This window comes from Lepisosteus oculatus, chromosome 19 (assembly GCF_040954835.1).
Source record: "Lepisosteus oculatus isolate fLepOcu1 chromosome 19, fLepOcu1.hap2, whole genome shotgun sequence".
Taxonomy (NCBI): Eukaryota; Metazoa; Chordata; class Actinopteri; order Semionotiformes; family Lepisosteidae; genus Lepisosteus; species Lepisosteus oculatus.
The window spans coordinates 4,543,616-4,562,511 of NC_090714.1; the positions used below are offsets into that span (position 1 = coordinate 4,543,616).

The following is an 18,896-nucleotide window of genomic DNA, read 5'->3' on the forward strand; positions in this document are numbered from 1 at the left end:
ACAGAGGTGTCTTTAACAAGGACTATCCTGTGTTATAAAGACTCCAGCCCCAGTCCAGGTACTCTGATACTGAAAGTCACCTGGTCTGGACATCAGTAATTAAGGAATCAAGCAAGCCTACTTTATTAAAACAACCCTTAAGGCATTGGTTCCCAGTGCTGGTTGTTGGTTTTTGCTCCAGCTAAGCCCTCAGTTACACAATCAAACTCTTCATTGGCGCAATTATAATAATGATTGATTTGAACTGTTTGCTTCCAGCTCTTAAACACTTTGTAGGGTTAACCATTACATTTTTGTGAGAGAAATGAAACCCCAAACCTGTGACTAGAAACAAAATACAAATATTCAATAGATCAATTAAGGCTTCAATTATCTAATGAAGGTGGTCTGGAATGAAAACCAGCTGGTGTGTGGGTCTAGACTACACAGATTATCTCTGCATTGGTCAGCTTTAAAAGTGTGTGAATTTTAGGATGTTTCATCTTTTTATATTAATTTCCATTATTCTCGTTACTATTTTTTGCTATTTTATTGTAAAAAAAATTAAGGGTGGTCAGAAAAAGAAAACCTACAGGACATTGGTTAGGTAGGTTAAGATCCAGAAAAGACCAATCTGTGAAAAGGTACAGTATGTGTTTGCTGTTCGTATAGTGATGGTTTTGCCGACACGATGCGCAGACCTTCACTCTGTACTGAGCTGGGAGACAAACACAGTAATGCTTTACTGTACCACTAGAGTTCACTATTGTTCTTTTATAGATAACTAATAAAGCTGTATTGCCTGTCTTGCAAATCCAGCTAGCAGACAAAAATGTGCTCCCTCTAGTCTTCGATATATATATATACGCGATTTGATTTGTTATCCGATAAAATACATACTGGTACTTGAAGACAATATTTAGAGCACTTCCCAGACCTCTGAGTAAGACGCCTACAGCTACAGCACCTACAACAAAGGATCGTTTTAGTTTGAAGCTTAATTTCAGAATTAGTACAGTTCTAAAATAAAAGGTGGCTTCCACTACAGTCAACGAGTCACACAGTAACACGCTTGAATACCCCTTTCAATCTGATAAGGGTGTATCGAGATAAACGTATTGAGTCATTCAGTGTCAAGGTGGAGGAGACGGGGCTGTGCAAGTCACCTCTTGACTCAGCGGTGACGTCCTCACAGACCGTGGTACTGAAAAAAAAGCGAAACCGATGGGCAGCGCTCGGAACCAAACACGTTTTGCGAGCTCCAGCTCACCCCTGCCTTTGTAGAGCAACTTTAATTTATACAATAAACACATTTCGAAAAAACCGCTGCATTCAACACTTTCGCAAAACGGTTTTGCACCAGTATTACTAATATAAATACTTAAAACGACAGAAACGGCTACATAACATAACAACGTAAGGATCAGGGCTTTGCGATAAGGTGTGAAGTACTGACACGAGTCTAAAAACAGAGCTGAACATTAGAAAATGAAGCGAATTGATTTCCAACGACCAGCAGGTGGCACTTCGTGATTGTATTTGTTAGTCACACATTAAAAGGCACTTTTTCCTGCTTTCCATCAAGCGGGCACACATCCTGAGTAGAACGCATTCCCAAAGTGCACAGATAGATTTCAGAGACCCCAATTATCCAACATGTCTGGGGGGGAGACTCAATGAGAACATACAGACTCCACACAGAAAGTACTCCAGTCCTGAACCGAATCCAGGATTATATTTCCAAACTGTTAGTAACACACACCTCCTTCATCAGAGCACATGCATTTTGTACCTACATACTGTACCTTTCCACTATCTCTTTAAAGCAAGGCTTGCTTATCCTAGTCCTGGAGGTCAAGGACTCAGTCACAGGGTTCAGATTATTCCTGTTACTAAGTCAATTACAAATTTCGATGGGGTAGCTGACCACTTGGCTCGAACGAAAGCCGAGAGGTTCATGGGTAACCTGGACCAGGGCTGAGACCCACTGCTGCAGAGGCCTGTAAAATCAAGTTTGTCTCACAAGCACAGTAGATCTGACTCTTTTTTTTTTTGACCGCTTAAAGCACGAGCTCATATTGATAAAAACAACCTATAAGCGCATTAATACAGCAGGGAGTTTCCAGGATCAGTGCAGATGAAGCAGCCTCCTCAGGGAAACAGCAGCAGTGTCACACCTGGGATTTGAACCTGCAACCCCCTCCAGGGCAGAGCTCAGAGATGTAACTGCAGCCTTTGGTCATGGAACCATTTGCTTCATTAGCTCTTATTTCAGCTCCTGTTAGAAGTCGGGAACCCGTAATAATCACTTTGTTGACTCAGATGTAGTATTTCAATAAACTGAATCCTGGAATAGGGCACATTATTTATCTATGAACACCTGGACCTATCCAAAATCAATTAGGTTAATTGCATTTGTTTTAAATACAGAGCAATTCCCTACCCGTATATCTTTAAATGGTGTTCTGTTAAGAGCTAATCAGACAGAAATAGGTGATCAGCTATTTATTGAGCAAACTTGGGGCCTGCTTTAAATCGATCTACACACCAATTACAATTCTAAATCAGAACTGGATCACAGCTTTTAATTGAATTGATGCAGGAGGCTTCTGGCACTCGGATAACCACCATTAGAAGATACCTGAGACGTTTGCACAAAACAGGCAGGTCAGTTTCCAAGTGTCGAAGGCGGAGAACACGGCAGAGCTCAGTTTGCTACATATCTTGGATCAACACACTAACATCTGGGAATATCCGAAATCAATAACGAAGTGGAAGAAAACGTGCTTAAGAAATATAATTTTGAAATTAAATTCGATTCCAATTGTGGGTTTAATAAGCCTAAGCAATTACGAGCTCAGATGGATTGAAAAACGGAAGTTAGCGGGGAGCTGGAGCACCAGAAAAGCGTTGTGTAATTCGTCTGTCTAGCATTGGAGGGCAGACTTGTACCTTAAATTACAATGCACCTTCGCCACATAAGAATTACACATTATTATTTTTTCCGTGTATTTTTTTGTATTTTCGTGACCATTATATTTTTTGCGTTATGTTTTGGTAGGGGGTTCCCAGTTTGAAACTTTTGCAATATGTATGCAGTTCTTGTTCAAGCAATGTTTTTTTTCCCTACAGAGCAAAATTTGCTACATTTTTAGATCGTCACACTTGAAATATAAACATATGTTTACACTCGATTAATGCAAAAATGATGGCTCTCAGGTGGTGCTTGTCTGTAAGGGTGCTTATTGGAAGTTCAGGATTGACTAAATTCTTCATATCTGTCCAAACGCTGTGGAGTTCACGTTTTGTCAAAGAAAAGAGCCGGAAGAGGGCGCTCGTTGTTCTTTTTTCGTCCCATCCGAAGTGAACCGTTGGATTTGCAAACCAATTGCTTGAAAGCAAGTGCAAGACATTCGGTGCTATCCGTTGGGGAATGTGGAAATAAAAGATTTCTGGTTTTGTTTTGTTTTGTTTTTTTTGTTTGTTTTTTTTTTTGGGGGGGGGGGGGGATTTCTGGAAGTGGCTAAAACAAACACCACAGAAACAAACTCCTATGTTGAAAAAAGAAACAGTACTTGAATTGAATATGAGCATGTTTACAAACAAGTAGAGGTCATTCAGCCAGTGCAGCTCATTTGGTTATTGGATATTATAAGTGGCTAACAGATCCAAGGTTTATGGAGTAAGACAGATATTTTTAATATTTTTTACTCATGAACAATATCGCTGTGTACAACACAGGTAAATGTGGGGTGACTGGGCACATTCCAGACATTTGGAATGTGCTCTAATTGTATTCAGTGATGATCCTGGTCTTACACTTGATCTCATCTTTGACAGACAGGCAATGTCGCATCTGCAACATCATTGTGAAACCAGGGGGTTTCACTGTCAGGACCCACTTACTCCACCTTGCTATGCTTCACAATTCATCTTCCAACACTAATATTTAGGATATTATACGAAACGTTTTGCATCATTAAAAGAGGGATCATTTACAAGACAATGCACAACAAATCTGTAATCTCACTGGCAGGTTACCACAATATTTTATTAGCTGTAATCAGATTTAATAAGCATAGATTAAAAAGGTTGTTTAGAATTGAAGAATACAGGATATTCACCATTCATTATAGTGCCATATCCCAATGGTGTCTGATTTAGGGTTGATTACAGTGAGATTAAAAAGATTCATTCGGATAGATTGGTCCAACTCGATGGTTCTCAAACCTGGTCCTGAAGGACCACTACATTATCTGTCCTTAAGTCAAGTCCTTAATTGAAATGTATTTCAGTTTTCTGTTTTGGGTGTTTTTTATTTTTTCACTCAATTCCCCTTTCAACACCCCCCTCTCACTCAGGCGGCGAGTTAGACTTCAGCAGGAGGGAAAAGCAAACACTTAAGTGTCTTTCCCACCTGCGTGTGCTTATCTTGAATCGGTCACCTACAAAGGGGTTTTCATCGCAAAGAAGGGAGCAAATTCTTAACTAGATTGTGGAGGGATGGAGTAAAGTTATCCATGCTGAAGTTATTGGAAACTGTTCATTTTCACTAGGGTGTTTTTGAAACCATGTGCTGATGAGTGCTGGGTCCAGCAAAATGTTTAAACAACATCAGTAACAGGCATCAATTATCACTGGTCATCAAGGGCCCAGTTTGAAGGAAAACCAGACATGGATGTTGCCCCAAGATTGATCTACAGACCACTGGTATATAAATGGGGTTTATATATATGTAAACAAAATATACAGTATATAAACACGTACTCATTATGTTTATGATTGATATGTTTGCAAATTGTGCTGTGGTGTGCTTGAATCCTTTCTGTGAGTCTCCCACTGGGACCTACAATTGTAAAATATTAGGACATGTACAGTATATCAACTTCCTATTCCAGACTTGACACACATAGAAAGGTACAATCAGCCCCCAAAAGCAGTTTAGATTGGAGCCATCTTTTGTATACAGCGTATATAAGTAACTGATGGAGAATTTAAAGCACTAAAGGGAAGTATTCTCATAATTTCCAAGCAAAAATGGTAACTAAAGTAAAATAAAGGGAGAAAGCATCCCTTCCCTAATGGAGCTTCTGTATACATTCCATGTTGCTCAGGTTTTTAACAGGTGAATTTAGTCCACCTGTCCACAAGAAAAGCTGTGCAGAATGGGTTTTCATAAGAAGGTATATTAATATACCACGTGACTTTTGCAGGGGTTCATACTGGGTTGGTACAGTTGAAAGGCAATGTGGACAAGATCACACTGAAGTAGACTTCCATATACCTGATCTGATAACACAGGGGGTTTTGTCTGTCACATGCTCAGCAATTGGCTGTAGCAGAGAGAGAGCACTAAAGTCTACTCTGCATATGTTAAACTAACCAAAATATGGGTTCAATACCCAAAGCTAGGATGAATCCTTCCAATACATTAATCCATCCATGTCACTTGGGAAGATGCTTTCTAGAAACAACTTCACCTTAACCTTTAACTGAGATGGCTTTTTCTTTTACTTGACTTTGGAAGCTACTGCAGTAAACTGCAGCTATAACTGTCCATCTTGATTATGCCACCCCCTTGTAGCATTATTAACATTAAGATGATCCGTGTTGCTATATTCTCTCTTCTCCAAAAAGTATATTTAAATGCGGTCAACATTTCGGCAGACAAAGCCTACATCAGGATGTTTACATCTGTAATGCCAAAACCTCTTCTTACCAGCTTCAATAACTGTTCCAAGACTTGGTTGTACTGTATTATTAATATTACTTCAGTGTATGTTATATATTCAATAAAATGTATTACTGTCTAAATTTGGGAAATTATAGCCCAATCATTCAACATCTGACGTAATCCGTTCCGATATGGCAGAGTTAAGGCAATTTTTGAGTATCCCCTGTACAAAATCACGCCTGATTCGAAACTTTGTTCCTGAAAACAGCTGCCAATATGTATTCCAAATCAAACTGGGTTATTTCTTTTAAAACTGAGGGGCCAAACTTAAATCTACAGGAACGCAAGCGAGGTGACGCCTTTGCGTCTGTTTAAAAACCTAGCCCTGGCGTTTGAGTTTTTTTTTCCTCCTCTACGTGAGTCGCTGTTTGTCGTTAACAGCTAACCCTAAAGCTTGCCACCACAGCGGTAGTGTAACTCTGGAGCAGGGGAGCCAGGGTAGACGACTGGGAGGGGGGGAGGACAAGGCAGCCGTTTCCGAAAAACGTGACGGCTTGGCAAACCCGGCGGTATTGTTTTGAAGCGCCGGCGTGCGCAGCCCCGGCTGAGCTGCTTCCGCTGGAAATCTCTCAGGCAACTGAGCACGCAGAACCAGCGGCGGAAGTGACGCAAAACGACACGGCCGGAACACCCACACAACAACCTGAGCGGTGTGGGAAACCAGCTCGGCTACGCCAATCACAGCGAAGCAACAGCCTAGCCTGCCAGGGCGGGGGAGTCGGATGTCTGTAACGTTACATTTCTGCAAACGTCCTCCCGCTTTCGTGTCTCTGCGTTTTTTTTTTTTATTTTAACAGCAACCAGAAAGGGACCGCGCTTCTTCGGCTGCCCCTATACGTATAACATCTCTCCCTGCAGCAGGTTCTACCCTTCATTAAAGGAAGAACACCTCTCTTTTTTTTTCTTATGTGTGGTGACCGAAACCACTACGGATCCTCAGACGGCCTCGGCAATTGCTCCCTCCGTCTTTAACCAATCGTCGATTTGGGAATCCGCTGGAACCCCGCCTTCATGGCGAATGACGTCTCCTAGCACCAACCCGGGCCGGAACGTTTACCGCACAAGGGCGTGGCTCTAACGGGAAACGACACCCACGCCAGCCAATCCGCGGCGCCGGCCTGCAGACGGTGGCCAATGAGGTCGGGCGTGAGGCGGGACTTTCAAAGCTCGCGGTGTTCTGTTGAATTCCATTGCCGACCATTAAAAAGAATCGGGAGAGTGGAAGTGGAAGAGCGAGAGCGGACGAGACAGACAGACTGGAGAATATTTAAAGAGACAGAGAGATTAATTTAAAAAAAACGGATTAATTCGGAAGTCCCAGTTACCACGGATTTCGGCTGGCTGCCCCTTTAAATCGGAAAACCTTTCTGGATATTTCTTTCCGAAACGCTCTACCTATCTAAAACAAAAAACAATAAATTGAATGTTGTTTCTGTCATGAGTCCGGCCGGGTGCTCCCATGTGAACAGTTTTAAGGTGGAGAATTGGAAACAGAATCTACGACTCATATACCAGTGCTTTGTGTGGAGCGGGACTGCAGAAACCAGGAAACGAAAGGTAAAAAAAAAATGAACCAGAAAAAAAGGACAAAAAAAAAGCAAAATGCACATTTAGTTATGCATAAGCTGTTCCACAGTTGCCTTCATTTAAGCACAGATCCCAGAGACATCATTCGCTTGGGGTATCGGTGTACGAAAAGACAGAAATGTACAACACAGCAGGACCATGATTAGCGTTATGTGTGGAGCTCCGCTGATTGAAATTGGGGGGTGTTGGATGGGAGGCGAGAGGTACCTAACGGTAAACAAAACATCAGCACCAAAAACGCTAACTAATGCTTTCTCCCCGACCTCATCCCTCTTCCCCCCCGGCCAAGGGGTTTTCTTGGTGAAGTGTCGTCTTGCTGTGTGCATACGCAGTAAAGACGGTCACTGAAAATGTTCGGCGAGCCAGCAGTGCCTTGTGGGAAAACACACAGCACCACTAAGCACCAGGAAACGCGAACGACATTCAAAAATATGCCCATTTTCTGCATTGTGCGGTGCTGGTCTCCTGCCTCCGGTACTGCAGCCCGACCTGGACTGCGTGTGTACAATTGGTGCGGCGAGGCGCCTCTCCACCACCTCAGCCGTTTTTGTTCGGACCAGATAGAGAGAGGAGGAGGAGGAGGGGGAGAGGCGGTCACGCATAGAGGAGGAGGAGGGGGGGAGAAAGTAGAACATTTCACGCCACCTGCGTTAAAATTTCGGCGGATTCCACGCGTGGGGGGGGTGCTCGCGCTTGTCCCGGAGCAGAGAGGAGGGTGCGTGGGGTGGTGGGGGGGGAGGAGGCCCACTCCACGGTTCGGACCGTGCTGGGAAGTGGGGGAAATTGTTCGGGACCCGGGCGGCGACAAGGACACCGAACTGCACTAGTTCCAGTCCCAGCGGCGCATTGTTTACCGACCTGCGTCGCCACGAAAGACCGGTGTGTTTGTCGCCTTCTTTTTGGTTTCTGTACAGGCGGGGAAAAAAAATCTCAAACCCGGCACCTCCACTTTAGTCCGCACCTCCGCTAAAGCACCTATTGTTGTAAACAGGAGGGGGAAGAACCGTTGTACCCCTTCCACAACTCGCCCCTTTCCTCCACAGGACCCTTCCTTCGGTAGGGGACAGGCCCCTGTAACCCCCTTTTTTTGCTGACCGTGCACCCCCAGGTCTCCGGTTACCTGCTCTGAGCTGCAGTCTGCTTTTTAATGCATTTTGTTTCGAGTTCACCCATTATTGCATAACCTCTCCCTCACCTCCCACAGCCCCAGCCGGAGCCCCTGTCCTCCACTCCAAACGTGTGCTAAGTGCCTGGCCCACACAGCATGCAGGGTGTGGGGGAATTGAGTTATTAAGAAGGCACAGTGGAGTATTGGTAACAATATCCCAGCCCCCTCTCCACCTTATGGGGAAAAAATACAGTGAATGCACACTCTGCTTATCAAAACTGTCAAGTTCTAATTTCCCCAAACGTAGCCTGATCCACCTCCAGATATCATAGATCACTCTCCTCGCGGAGTTTTGCTTTGTGCTGTTCAATTCAATATTGTGTGTTAGGGTCTTAAGTATTGTGAATTGTGTTGCATTTAACTGGATATTTTTGATGTAGAACGTTAAACCTGACAGTAGGGCCTTTAAGGGTTTCTTGTATCCAGTTTAATAGTGACTTCAAGGCAATGAAAAGACTTCTTACATGTATTGTACATTTTTATTTCATTGTGACAAAATAGGTGCTTCAGAAAGATGCTGGATGGACACCCCTGGTGAGTGCAAATCCTACATGTATTTACATAAATAGAGGCCTGATATTTTCTTTGGTATCTTATATTGAAGTTTCTAACGTTCTGTACACAAATCCGATGCAACTAAAGCATTGGGTGTGGTATTAGGTCAAAAGAAAAATAACCAGCAGGAGCATTTAACAAAGTACTTTAACAGTGTGGTGGTTGTACATTATAAAGTGCAAATTTGAATGTTCTCGGTAAAGTCTGTATCCTGTAATGTCAACTCACTGGAGTGCAGCACGTTCCTAATTCCATTTGGTGTTCTGGGCTCAGAAGCAGCAAGAAAGCCCCAATGCTGGAAGCAGTGCAACAACAAAAAGTAATTAAGGGCTCTAATAATCACATGGGGGCAACACAGAGGGTGCAGTCTTTACTACCATTTCTGCCTTGCAGCACTGGGGCCCTGGGTTCAATCCTGGACCTGGGGTGCCATCCACACGGTGTTTGTATGTTCTTCCCCGATTTGCTCGGGTTTCTTCCGAGTGCTGTGGTTTCCTTCCACAGTCCAAACACATACTGCTAGGTTAATTGGCTACTGGGAAAATTGGCCCTGGTGTGAGTGTGTGTCTGTGTTTGTGTCTTAAGCGTGCCCTGCGATGGACTGGCGTCCTGTTCAGGTTGTATTCTACCCTGTGCTCGATGCTGGCCGGGATCGGCTCCGGCTCCCTTGTGTTGCTGTGTTGGATGAATAGTTTAGAAACTGGATGGGTGGCTAATTATATTGTTCCGAAAGGGAGACGTTATCTTCTTTTTGGTTCCGTCCTGCCATTAAACCCGAGGCCTGCAGCAGGGGGACCATCTTGGATACTGGGAGAATAATACTCTCCACACGAATTTACTTTTTACCTTCTCTACAGACCCCATTCTGTACCGTAAACCTTTCTTTGTGCTGAAGTTATGGCCTCTTCCTCAGCCTCAGAATGTGGTTTTCAGACTAACTAGCTGCCGTGTAGTCAGTAAAACAATGCTTTTCCTTAACGTGTTTTGTGGCCTGACGGTCTTGGAGCAGGTCTAAGTTTACATCATTTTTTTAGCTGACACGCTTAATCTTTGCCAAGAAAAGTCTGGAACCTTTTGTAAAGGTGTTTTTTTTTTCCCTCTGTGTACAAAGCCCTGGAATTCAAAACCAATGAATGCTGTAGCCAGAGCACAACAGATGTAGTCCGTCTTGTTTATCTCACACAGTTCAGAAACGGCCACGGCTTTGGCACCTGAATTTCAGACCAGTCCTGCTTCACTTTCTCTCTGCTCGTTCAGCCAGGTTATTTCAGGTTTGGCGGTTAACTGCAGGACAGTAGCTAGCCTTAAGAAAAATCATTGCACAGATTTCTCTCTTTGTGGGAGGAAGTATATGGGGCTGTTGGATTAAAATCTGTTATTAAAGGTTTGTGTCCCTTACCCGAGAGTGTCAAGTTTTCATACAGGCAGTGGATGGCTCAACACAGTGAAGCGCCTTTACTCGGTCTTGTTTTCAAAAATGCCTTTCTGTAATAAGCATGCGAAATGGTGTGGTCACACTGTTGAAATAATTCCTCAGAGCCAGCACTACCAGGAAGGTTACATATTCATTGGAAACCACCAGCTTCACTTAGCAGCATTGCTGGGTTTGTAATCCTACACTAAGGCTTTTCTATCCTGACGGATGATTTCAAGGGGAGGCCTGTTGTCTGTAGCTGACTGTGACTTTGAATTAAACTCTGTATCGTCCTCAGCCGGGCTCACAGTCCGGTCTCCCAAGTTTGCAGAGGCAGTTGTTTTTCATTCCATCTGAGCTGTTAATTTCTCCTTTTTGATCTCATTATCCATGTTGGCGTCAGTAGACATCTTTTAATGTGTTTTTGGTAGAGGATTAGCAGAGGTCTTGAATTGTTTTTCTTTTCGATTGAGGAAGAAAGCCTCCCAGGTTGAGATTTGGTTGGAGTTAGCGGTGCTGAGGGGGGTCGGGCTTGGCCAAAGCTAATTCAGGGCTCGAAGCAGGTATGGCTGACAGGGTAGCGAACTTGAAGCACCGGAAAACTACCGTGTGAGAGGGCAGGGGGTTGACCAACTCCCATTACTCCTAGAGATGAAGATGTCTGGCTCATCTTCAGTGTGATCTTATCAAGGGGAAATTCCCACACCTCCGACTTCATTTTGGGTCACTTCAAGATGATCTAAAAACATCCGCAGTCTGAATGCAGAAATGTTGTGAGCAAAAGCAATTTTTAATCCCTGTATATTCTTCAACTTTAGAGCTGCAGGAAGAATGACCGAAGGAGGATAGTGCCAAGCCATCAATGGTATTTTCATCCTTTGCATGTTCTTTGATATAATCCAATATAAGGAAATTAAAAGAGCCGAAGAATTCTCAGAACATTTGTGGTCGGTGTGTGTCAAATGCATCTTAATCTTCTACTGCTGGATCGCAGAAGCCACAGATCTGAAAAATATGCTGAGATGGAAGACGAAGGCACTAGTCAACAAAACATTTCATTTTTTTTATAAACATGAGAGGCTTCAATAAGAACAGTGACAAACGACAATGGGCTGTGTTTAAGTTGGAAAAAAGCCCTTTAGAGTTTTAGGGTTATGGACACGCCACCCTTTTCCACTCACTTCTGTGCTGTGCTGTAACGATTTTTTTTCATTCCCCCTCCCCCCCCCATGTTATTACAGGGGAAGGATAAGAGTAAATTGAACTACTTTAACAGGAGACCTTCTTTACCAGGCGTTCTCCTTCTGAAAAGCTAAGCATAGGTAATAAAATGGCTGACAAATGCCAGAACTTCTAAAATGTTTGGGCAGCGCTGTGCATGAGAATCAGTGACGTGTTTTAGTTTTTTTTTCCCCCTCAGCACCCCTTTCTGTTGTTTGTTAGGGGTTTATCTGTGTCCAGGTGATTGGCATTCCCAGTATATGTGGCAGGATTGCGCATGCAGGAACCCCAGGAAGAGGTGGTATTTCACATTACAGACCAAACTGGTGTTTTGCCACAAAGCAAAAACATTTAACTCGCACAGCATTCTGATCTCTGCCTCTCCAAAGGGGCAAACAACTGGGATATTTGCACAGTTAGGTTGTTCCACTTAGTTGGTAGTGACACTTCTTGAAAAAAAAACACAATATGACTCGTTTGCATATGCCCTTCACACACGTGACGTTATTTATACACAGCTGGCACCTTGTTCAGTAAAGTCTACAAACTAGTTTTCTGTGGATTGAAACGTACTTTTTCTGCACTGCCAGTCGGCTACCGACGCGTAAAGGAGTCTGTCCAAAGCACAGTTTGTCATTAGAAGACTGTGACTGGGGTTTCCCAAGGCATGGACTACGTTTGGGTCAGGCGGCTTAGATGTGGGTGGGTTTGAAGTCAACAGGATCTTTGCTGACTCATGGCAGGCTCAAGGGCACTCCTGAAGCGTTTGGGCATTGCTGTGTCATCAGTGAGAGCTGCCACAGACGTCCATAAGAGGCCGTGCCGCTTGTCCGCTTGCCATGCTAAATGAAGGGCGGACACAGAAAGATGTCATCTGCACCTTTCCTGCTCTAATACCAGAGGCGTTGTGATAAGCCAGTGGCAGTTCCCAAATTATTGTCCAAGTGGGAGCAGCACTTGAAGAGAAAAGGGAGGGATCTGATCGTTGAAGAAAAGGAACAGAAGTTTTATACTTCAGCCATGGCTAAATGTCAGATTCACATTTTTTGACATGTGCATCCTAATAAACACATTCTTCAGCTGCACATAAGGCAGAATTGATTTAGGAGTTACTGCAAGCGTATATTATCTTAATTGGTAAGAGGTTGATAGATAAGCAAGTCATTCAAGCAGTGAGCACAAAGCTTTTATACTTTTTGTTTTTCCGGGGGGAGCTAAAAATGTGTCAGTGCAGGAGGCTGTCAGCAGAAGGTTCATACGTTACATTTTCTTTCTTCAGATTTTTGAGTACAGTTTGCATTCTTAGTCGTAACCCTGAACCTTATTCAGCATTTTAAATTCTAAGAAAATTCAGCCTGATTTCAGTGCATTGGTGCAAGTTGCTTTTGCAAATTGTACACGCTTGCATTTTAGATAAGTCGTTCCCAGTCTTTTATCAGAAAAGTCATTTTAATTAAGAATTAGGGCAAGTACGGAATTCAGAAAAGGCTACTTATACATGTACCTGTCACACAATGTATAACGAGTCTTGCATAAGAAACAGGCCTGTTAGTATGAAAGCCTCGAGTGTGATGATGACAGCAATGCTCTTGTCGTTTTGTCCACTCTTGAAAATAGATTTATTTTCTCTATTTTTAAATGGGTTTGTTACAGTATGTCAGGACGCCATCTTTCATGTTGCTGGTGGCTGTTTTTTCTTCTCCTGCTTTCTCCATTCTAGGTAAACGTGGGAGGCTGTCTTGATGGACATCTGTTGTTAGCTGAGCTGCCTCATTCGGGGACTGACACAGCCTGTGGCTCTCGCTGTCTTGGGCCCTTTTGAATTTGCTTATCTCCTCGTTCTCCTCACTTAAGTTGCGGAGGCAACAATTTTTGCCCCTGCAGCTCTGTTGTCAGCACACCTGCCTGAAATATTCATGGGGCCCATCAGATGATCCTTCCTGTGGGGCAAGAAACCGAATTGCTGTCAATCGGAGGTCCTTATCTTCAGTTGCCAAAGAGCACGGAGTCTGTTCTGCATTTATACGTCAGATCTTAATTAGCCACTCATTTTCTGAAATAGATTCATTGAATAGGTGAGGATATCTGTAAAAACCTGCTGGAACACACTGAAAGTAACTAATTTACTGGTTAATCTAGGCAGTAGGTAACCATATGCAATACTATCTGAGGTATGAAGAAGCTTTTACATCAAGTTACAAAGGTGGAGGCTTTTTACCGGCAGAAGATTTCACCAGAGTGCCGATCCTGCGTCCTAGATTCTCATGTTCTAAGTATATTTGAGTTTGAGATTTGAACTTGCATACAGGTCTTTTGCTAGCGGTGCAGTTGCGGTGCAGAATAATCAAGAAATTGTGGATTGTCCTGTAGGATACTGCTTGTATTTTTATAGTTTTGGCGCTACAGACTGCGGCATCGTTCATAGGAGTGAATGTGAAACTGTCTCTTGAAGCATGAAATGTAATTTGCGTACAGTAAGCATCATAAGAATGCCTTGTATTTTTGTAGACATGTCGGCTGAGTGTGAAAGAAAATGGTGTTGTGTGGAATGTTGTTTTTCAGTTACTGCAGGAAATACAATTCTAATTGAAGAGGTGCATGCTGGCAGACGCCTGTCATTTCTACAAGAATACACTGCAAGATGAAAGGATTTTAGTAAGTCTCATAAATGTCTTGATAAAGGAAAAAAGACTATGTGACACAATATAACCTTTTTAATGTCCAGCAGTGTATGTAGTTACTGGTCTGGTTTACCATAAAGACATGATACAAGTCTTGCCCTGTACAGGTGAGCAAACCCCAGCTAGCAAAGAAATCACCCTGCCTAAAATGAGAAGTTATCTAAATCACATCATCTGGGCCTGCTTTTTCAGTACAGTCACTTCCTGGTTACACAACTCAGCGAAACTAAGGATACTTTTCTTTCATGTGAAACTTCTGGAGTAAGATTGTACTTTAGAGGAACAGGAAGGCACCAAAGAGATATCCATGCAACATTGACAAATGTAAGCATGTCAAAGCCTTAATGACGTAAAAGTGGAAGATTTACAAAATAATTCCTTTTAATTAATTTTGGTTCTCAGGGTAAGCATCGTGATCGTGAAAGCTGTGTGACTGTCCAACCAAAGATCTGGGAAAACCACCTAGAAGATAAGAGAGGTTACAAATGAGAGAGGGCCTTTTGTCCCATCTAGCCCATTTGGTAATTAGTAATTAAGTGATCCAATGATCTTATCTCACCCTTTCTTGAAAGGAGCCAGGTTATTGATTCCAGCAGCACTGCTATGTAGCTTGTTCCATACTCCCACTACCTTTTAGGTAAAGAAGCGTCACCTGTTCTTGGTTATAAATGCACTTCCGGTTCTGGTTTCATGTTCATTCTGAAGAAATCTGGAGGGATAAGTTTGTCAGTGCCTTTGAAGATTTTTATTGGGCCACTCATTAGGAAGCAATTAGTATAGTGAGGTAATTAAAGCTTTTGTTGAACACTAACCACCAAACCCTGTGGCCAGGTGAGCATGGGACTTCAAACCTGAGATTTAGTGACAGCTGTGCTTTAGCCTTTCTCGTTGCACTCGTAGGTTTTGAATAACACCTCAAATGCTTTGATAAAATCCTTCAGTTTTAAAAAGTGGTCATTTCCTGAATCACATGTTGGTAGATAGTGTGCAAGTGGTGTACTGACGATACTGTAGAGTTACAGGACTGTTGTAAAAGGAACTAAGATGTACTCCTCCATTCCAGATTATTTATTCAGTTATGACCTTGTTGTCGGAAGCCAAATCAATGATTTCAATACAGCTTAAGTAAAAGTAACCAAAGTATACCAAAAGGGCATTTCATCATTCTCAACAGCAAAATGAGAGCTCCAAGGAATTCAGATAGTTACGTACTTTGAATATGCATTTTCTGTAAAACCACATTGAATCAACTGCCAGGTTCTCCAAAGGAGCATTTCTGGAAGAAAAGAGAAAATCAATATAGATATTCTTACACGTTGATCCTTAAAATAAGCCTCTTGGTGCTATGCGAACAACCATCAGCCTTTACTTCAGACTGCGTCTCAAAATGAAGTTGTTAAAGTGGGTGCCCTTTTCTAATTATTTGAATAATTTACTGACTTTATTTTTCATTTGACGGTTTTCTAAGCCTTTTTAGCTAAATGTAAGCCATAGGATTTAGTTGTATTTAGTAATAGTTGGATTTAGTAATATTGTCATTTTGTAATAGAAATAATGCCAGTTAAAGCAGTATTAATGATAGACCAGCTTGAATTACATGCACACATTCAGCTATCTGCCAATCTTAAATGACTGACCGTTACTTGATAGATAGAAAATGGGAGAACCAGATTTGTGAATTGCTATTTATAGGTCATCCTTTATTTTATTTTTCCTTTAAATTACATTTTGATTTACTTTTAGTATGCGATGATAATTTCTGTATCCTGGTAGTGGTTCATTTGAAAACCCTCTGATTTTCAGTTAATCTTGTGGAATTTTAACAGTGCGATGAAAGTAAGAAGAGGTGTCATCTTCCAGATGAGATGTATAACTGAGGTCCTGACTCTCCGTGGTCATTAAAAATCCCAGGGCGTTTCTTGAAAAGAGTAGGGGTGTTATCCCAGCGTCCTGGCCAAATTTCCCTTTGGCCCTTACCAGTCATGGCCTCCTAATAATCCCCATCTATGAATTAGCTTCATCACTCTGCTCTCCTCTCCACTGATAGCTGGTGTGTGGGGAGCGTTCTGGCGCACTCTGGCTGTCATTGCATCATCCAGGTGGGGGCTGCACACTGGTGGTGGTGGAGGGGATCCCCATTACCTGTAAAACGCTTTGAGTGCAATGTCCAGAAAAGCGCTATAGAAGTGTAAGCAGTTATGATTATTACCTGGGCTTTGTATGATAACTGTCTCTTTTTTGACCTAGTAAAACAGTGTTGTCTACCTGATACCCATCTGGGTGCACATAAAAAAAAGAGCCTAACTGGTCATATGTAGATCCAGTGACCTATTCTGAATTGATAGAAAAAGCTAGCTAGGCCCTGTTGGTAAACGTTATTAATTATTAATATTATTCCATATTAAAACCGTTATTCATATTATTGTTGCTAAGAAAAAACCCAGAGCACTAGATCAACCATTTGGGTTATTTACAGCCTTAAAGCCTAGACAGGGTGTTTTTCCTTTTACTTTAACATATTTCTAATAAAACTATTTCAGTGCTTCAGTGAGCTATCTGTCCCCCTGTAAATAATTGTAAATAATTTAAGAATACATGGGCAGTATAACTCAGAGTATTGTTCCTTTGAAATTCAAAGATGGGGACCTGCCAGCCATATGGCAATGCATGATGAAACAGGAAACTGAGGTACCACTCATTTTTCACAATAACGTCATTTCCAGCAATACTTTCTGTTTCCACAGCCATTACATGTTCTGGGTCGATGTGGAGTGAAGGTGGAGTACCTTGCCTGTGCTCTTGACAATATACATATTCTCTTAACATTAAAACATAAGAGGCAGAGTGCATATATGTGCCTGCCCCCCCCCCACACACACACACAGATCTGTGCCACACATGCTTTTGGTTCCTTCAAGTAGATTTGAAGCTTTTGAAACACTCGCCTTGTAAGGAGTTTTTTCCCCGCTCTTTCACTATATATGCATAAAAAATGTATTCCATGATTGCTCTTCTGAGGGTTCATTCTTGGAAAACATGTTTTATGAAACGCCCATTGTAGCTGTCCTAAATGTGTTATGGTTCCGTCTCTTGATGGAATAAACCTGACGTACCTATATTTAATAGCGCACTGTGCCGATGCAAAGTATAATGAGTGAAATTGAAGAATTATTTGCTAAATATCTTCTGCAACCTATGGCTGTCTGCCCTGTGAGTAAGTCAACATTAATTACGAGTATTTCCAGTACAGGTGCAAGCTGGATTCTGCCATGTTGTAGAAGCTAATATCCTGATTTTTCCATGAGTTTCTTTCAAGAGATCAGTTAATTGCTAACTACTAAATAGGCTATATGGGAGACATCTCATTTGTAACCTTTCTTAAATTATATTCTCTTTACATTTTAATCTGACTCCTTATTGATCAGGACAATGACATCTTATAAATTACTCAGTCTTTTTTAGTTTCAGATATGATTAAGGAAATCTATGCGTGGCAAATTGTTTGATAATTTGACATCTTCAAATACACAGTCTGTAAGACAATCTCTTGCACAACTAAATGCCACACAATGGTTTTAAGATATTCTGATTAGAAGAGCCTTAAAATAAAACTCTTGCTGCTTGATGAACATCCATTGGCCTTTACTTCAAACTGCATTGAAAAAATAAGCTGCCACAGTGGTACCTCATTATAATGTTATAATTATTTGAATAGTTAGCAGACTTGTTTAAATGTCTTCAAAGCCTTTTTGACAATTAAGCTTGAGCTTTAAGATTTAATATGGTCATTTTGTTATAGATATAATGCCAGCAGGATTAATGGTACACCAGCTTGCATTACATGAACACATTGGGGTATCTGCCGATCGTAAAATTACTAGAAGATGGACGATACTTTCGTAAATACTGTGAGTACATCTCTAGAGGTTTTCTGGATATTTCAACCCAGTGTTAATTTTGTTTTTAAATGCAGTCATCTTGCGTCCTGTTATTTTGTCACTTCCAGAACATAGCAGCTATATCCTTTTGAGAGTTTCCAGCCTGCAGACACTCTTACAAACTGTACAGACTTTGTGTTGTGGGCATTCGGTTTTGTCCACAGTGAGGTAAGACGTTTGTAATGATCATCTCGAGATGTTTGCTGACAACCTGCAATTCCTAAAATGGAGGAGTCTGCTGGGCAGTAGGTAAACATGCGATGTGTGCATCTTTCATGAATTTTTGGTGCCTTCCCAGTTTGTGTTTTTGATTTCCTGTTTGCCAAGGAGAGCTTTTTGCCCACAACATAAAATGTAATTGGCTAGTCTTATAGGAACTTTGTAAAAATCTAAAGCAGCAGTTCGTATTGTTTGCGAGCTAGGTTTTCTGCCATCTGTAGACACGGCGATTGTTCAAAATTGTACGTTTTGCGAAATGAAGAAACCCATCTGCGTTTTTAAAACCATTTGGCTCTTCTGTTTAGGGCATCGTTAGCTGCCATTGAATGGCTGTCTGATTAATCTGTAATTGTACTAAGTTTAACGTGCACGTTTTGCTGGATGTTTTGAAGACGAAGAT

At 42.0% G+C, this 18,896-nt stretch overlaps 1 protein-coding gene across 4 annotated transcripts in view; it reads left to right on the plus strand.

The window, feature by feature from the left end:
• The first annotated feature begins 6,358 nt into the window (after positions 1-6,358).
• The window catches only part of usp22 (ubiquitin specific peptidase 22), a 67,020-nt gene continuing 54,482 nt past the window's right edge, over positions 6,359-18,896 (plus strand). Inside the window, exons 1-3 of one of the 4 annotated variants that reach the window (XM_069180762.1) lie at positions 7,238-7,270; positions 8,970-9,002; positions 11,256-11,302. In XM_069180762.1, coding sequence (XP_069036863.1) covers positions 11,300-11,302 — 3 coding nt within the window. In that variant the 5' untranslated portion in view covers positions 7,238-7,270; positions 8,970-9,002; positions 11,256-11,299. Of the gene's footprint in view, positions 7,271-8,161; positions 8,180-8,969; positions 9,003-11,255; positions 11,303-18,896 lie in introns of those variants that run through there. The other 3 variants (XM_069180760.1, XM_069180763.1, XM_069180761.1) reach the window with 3 other exon arrangements.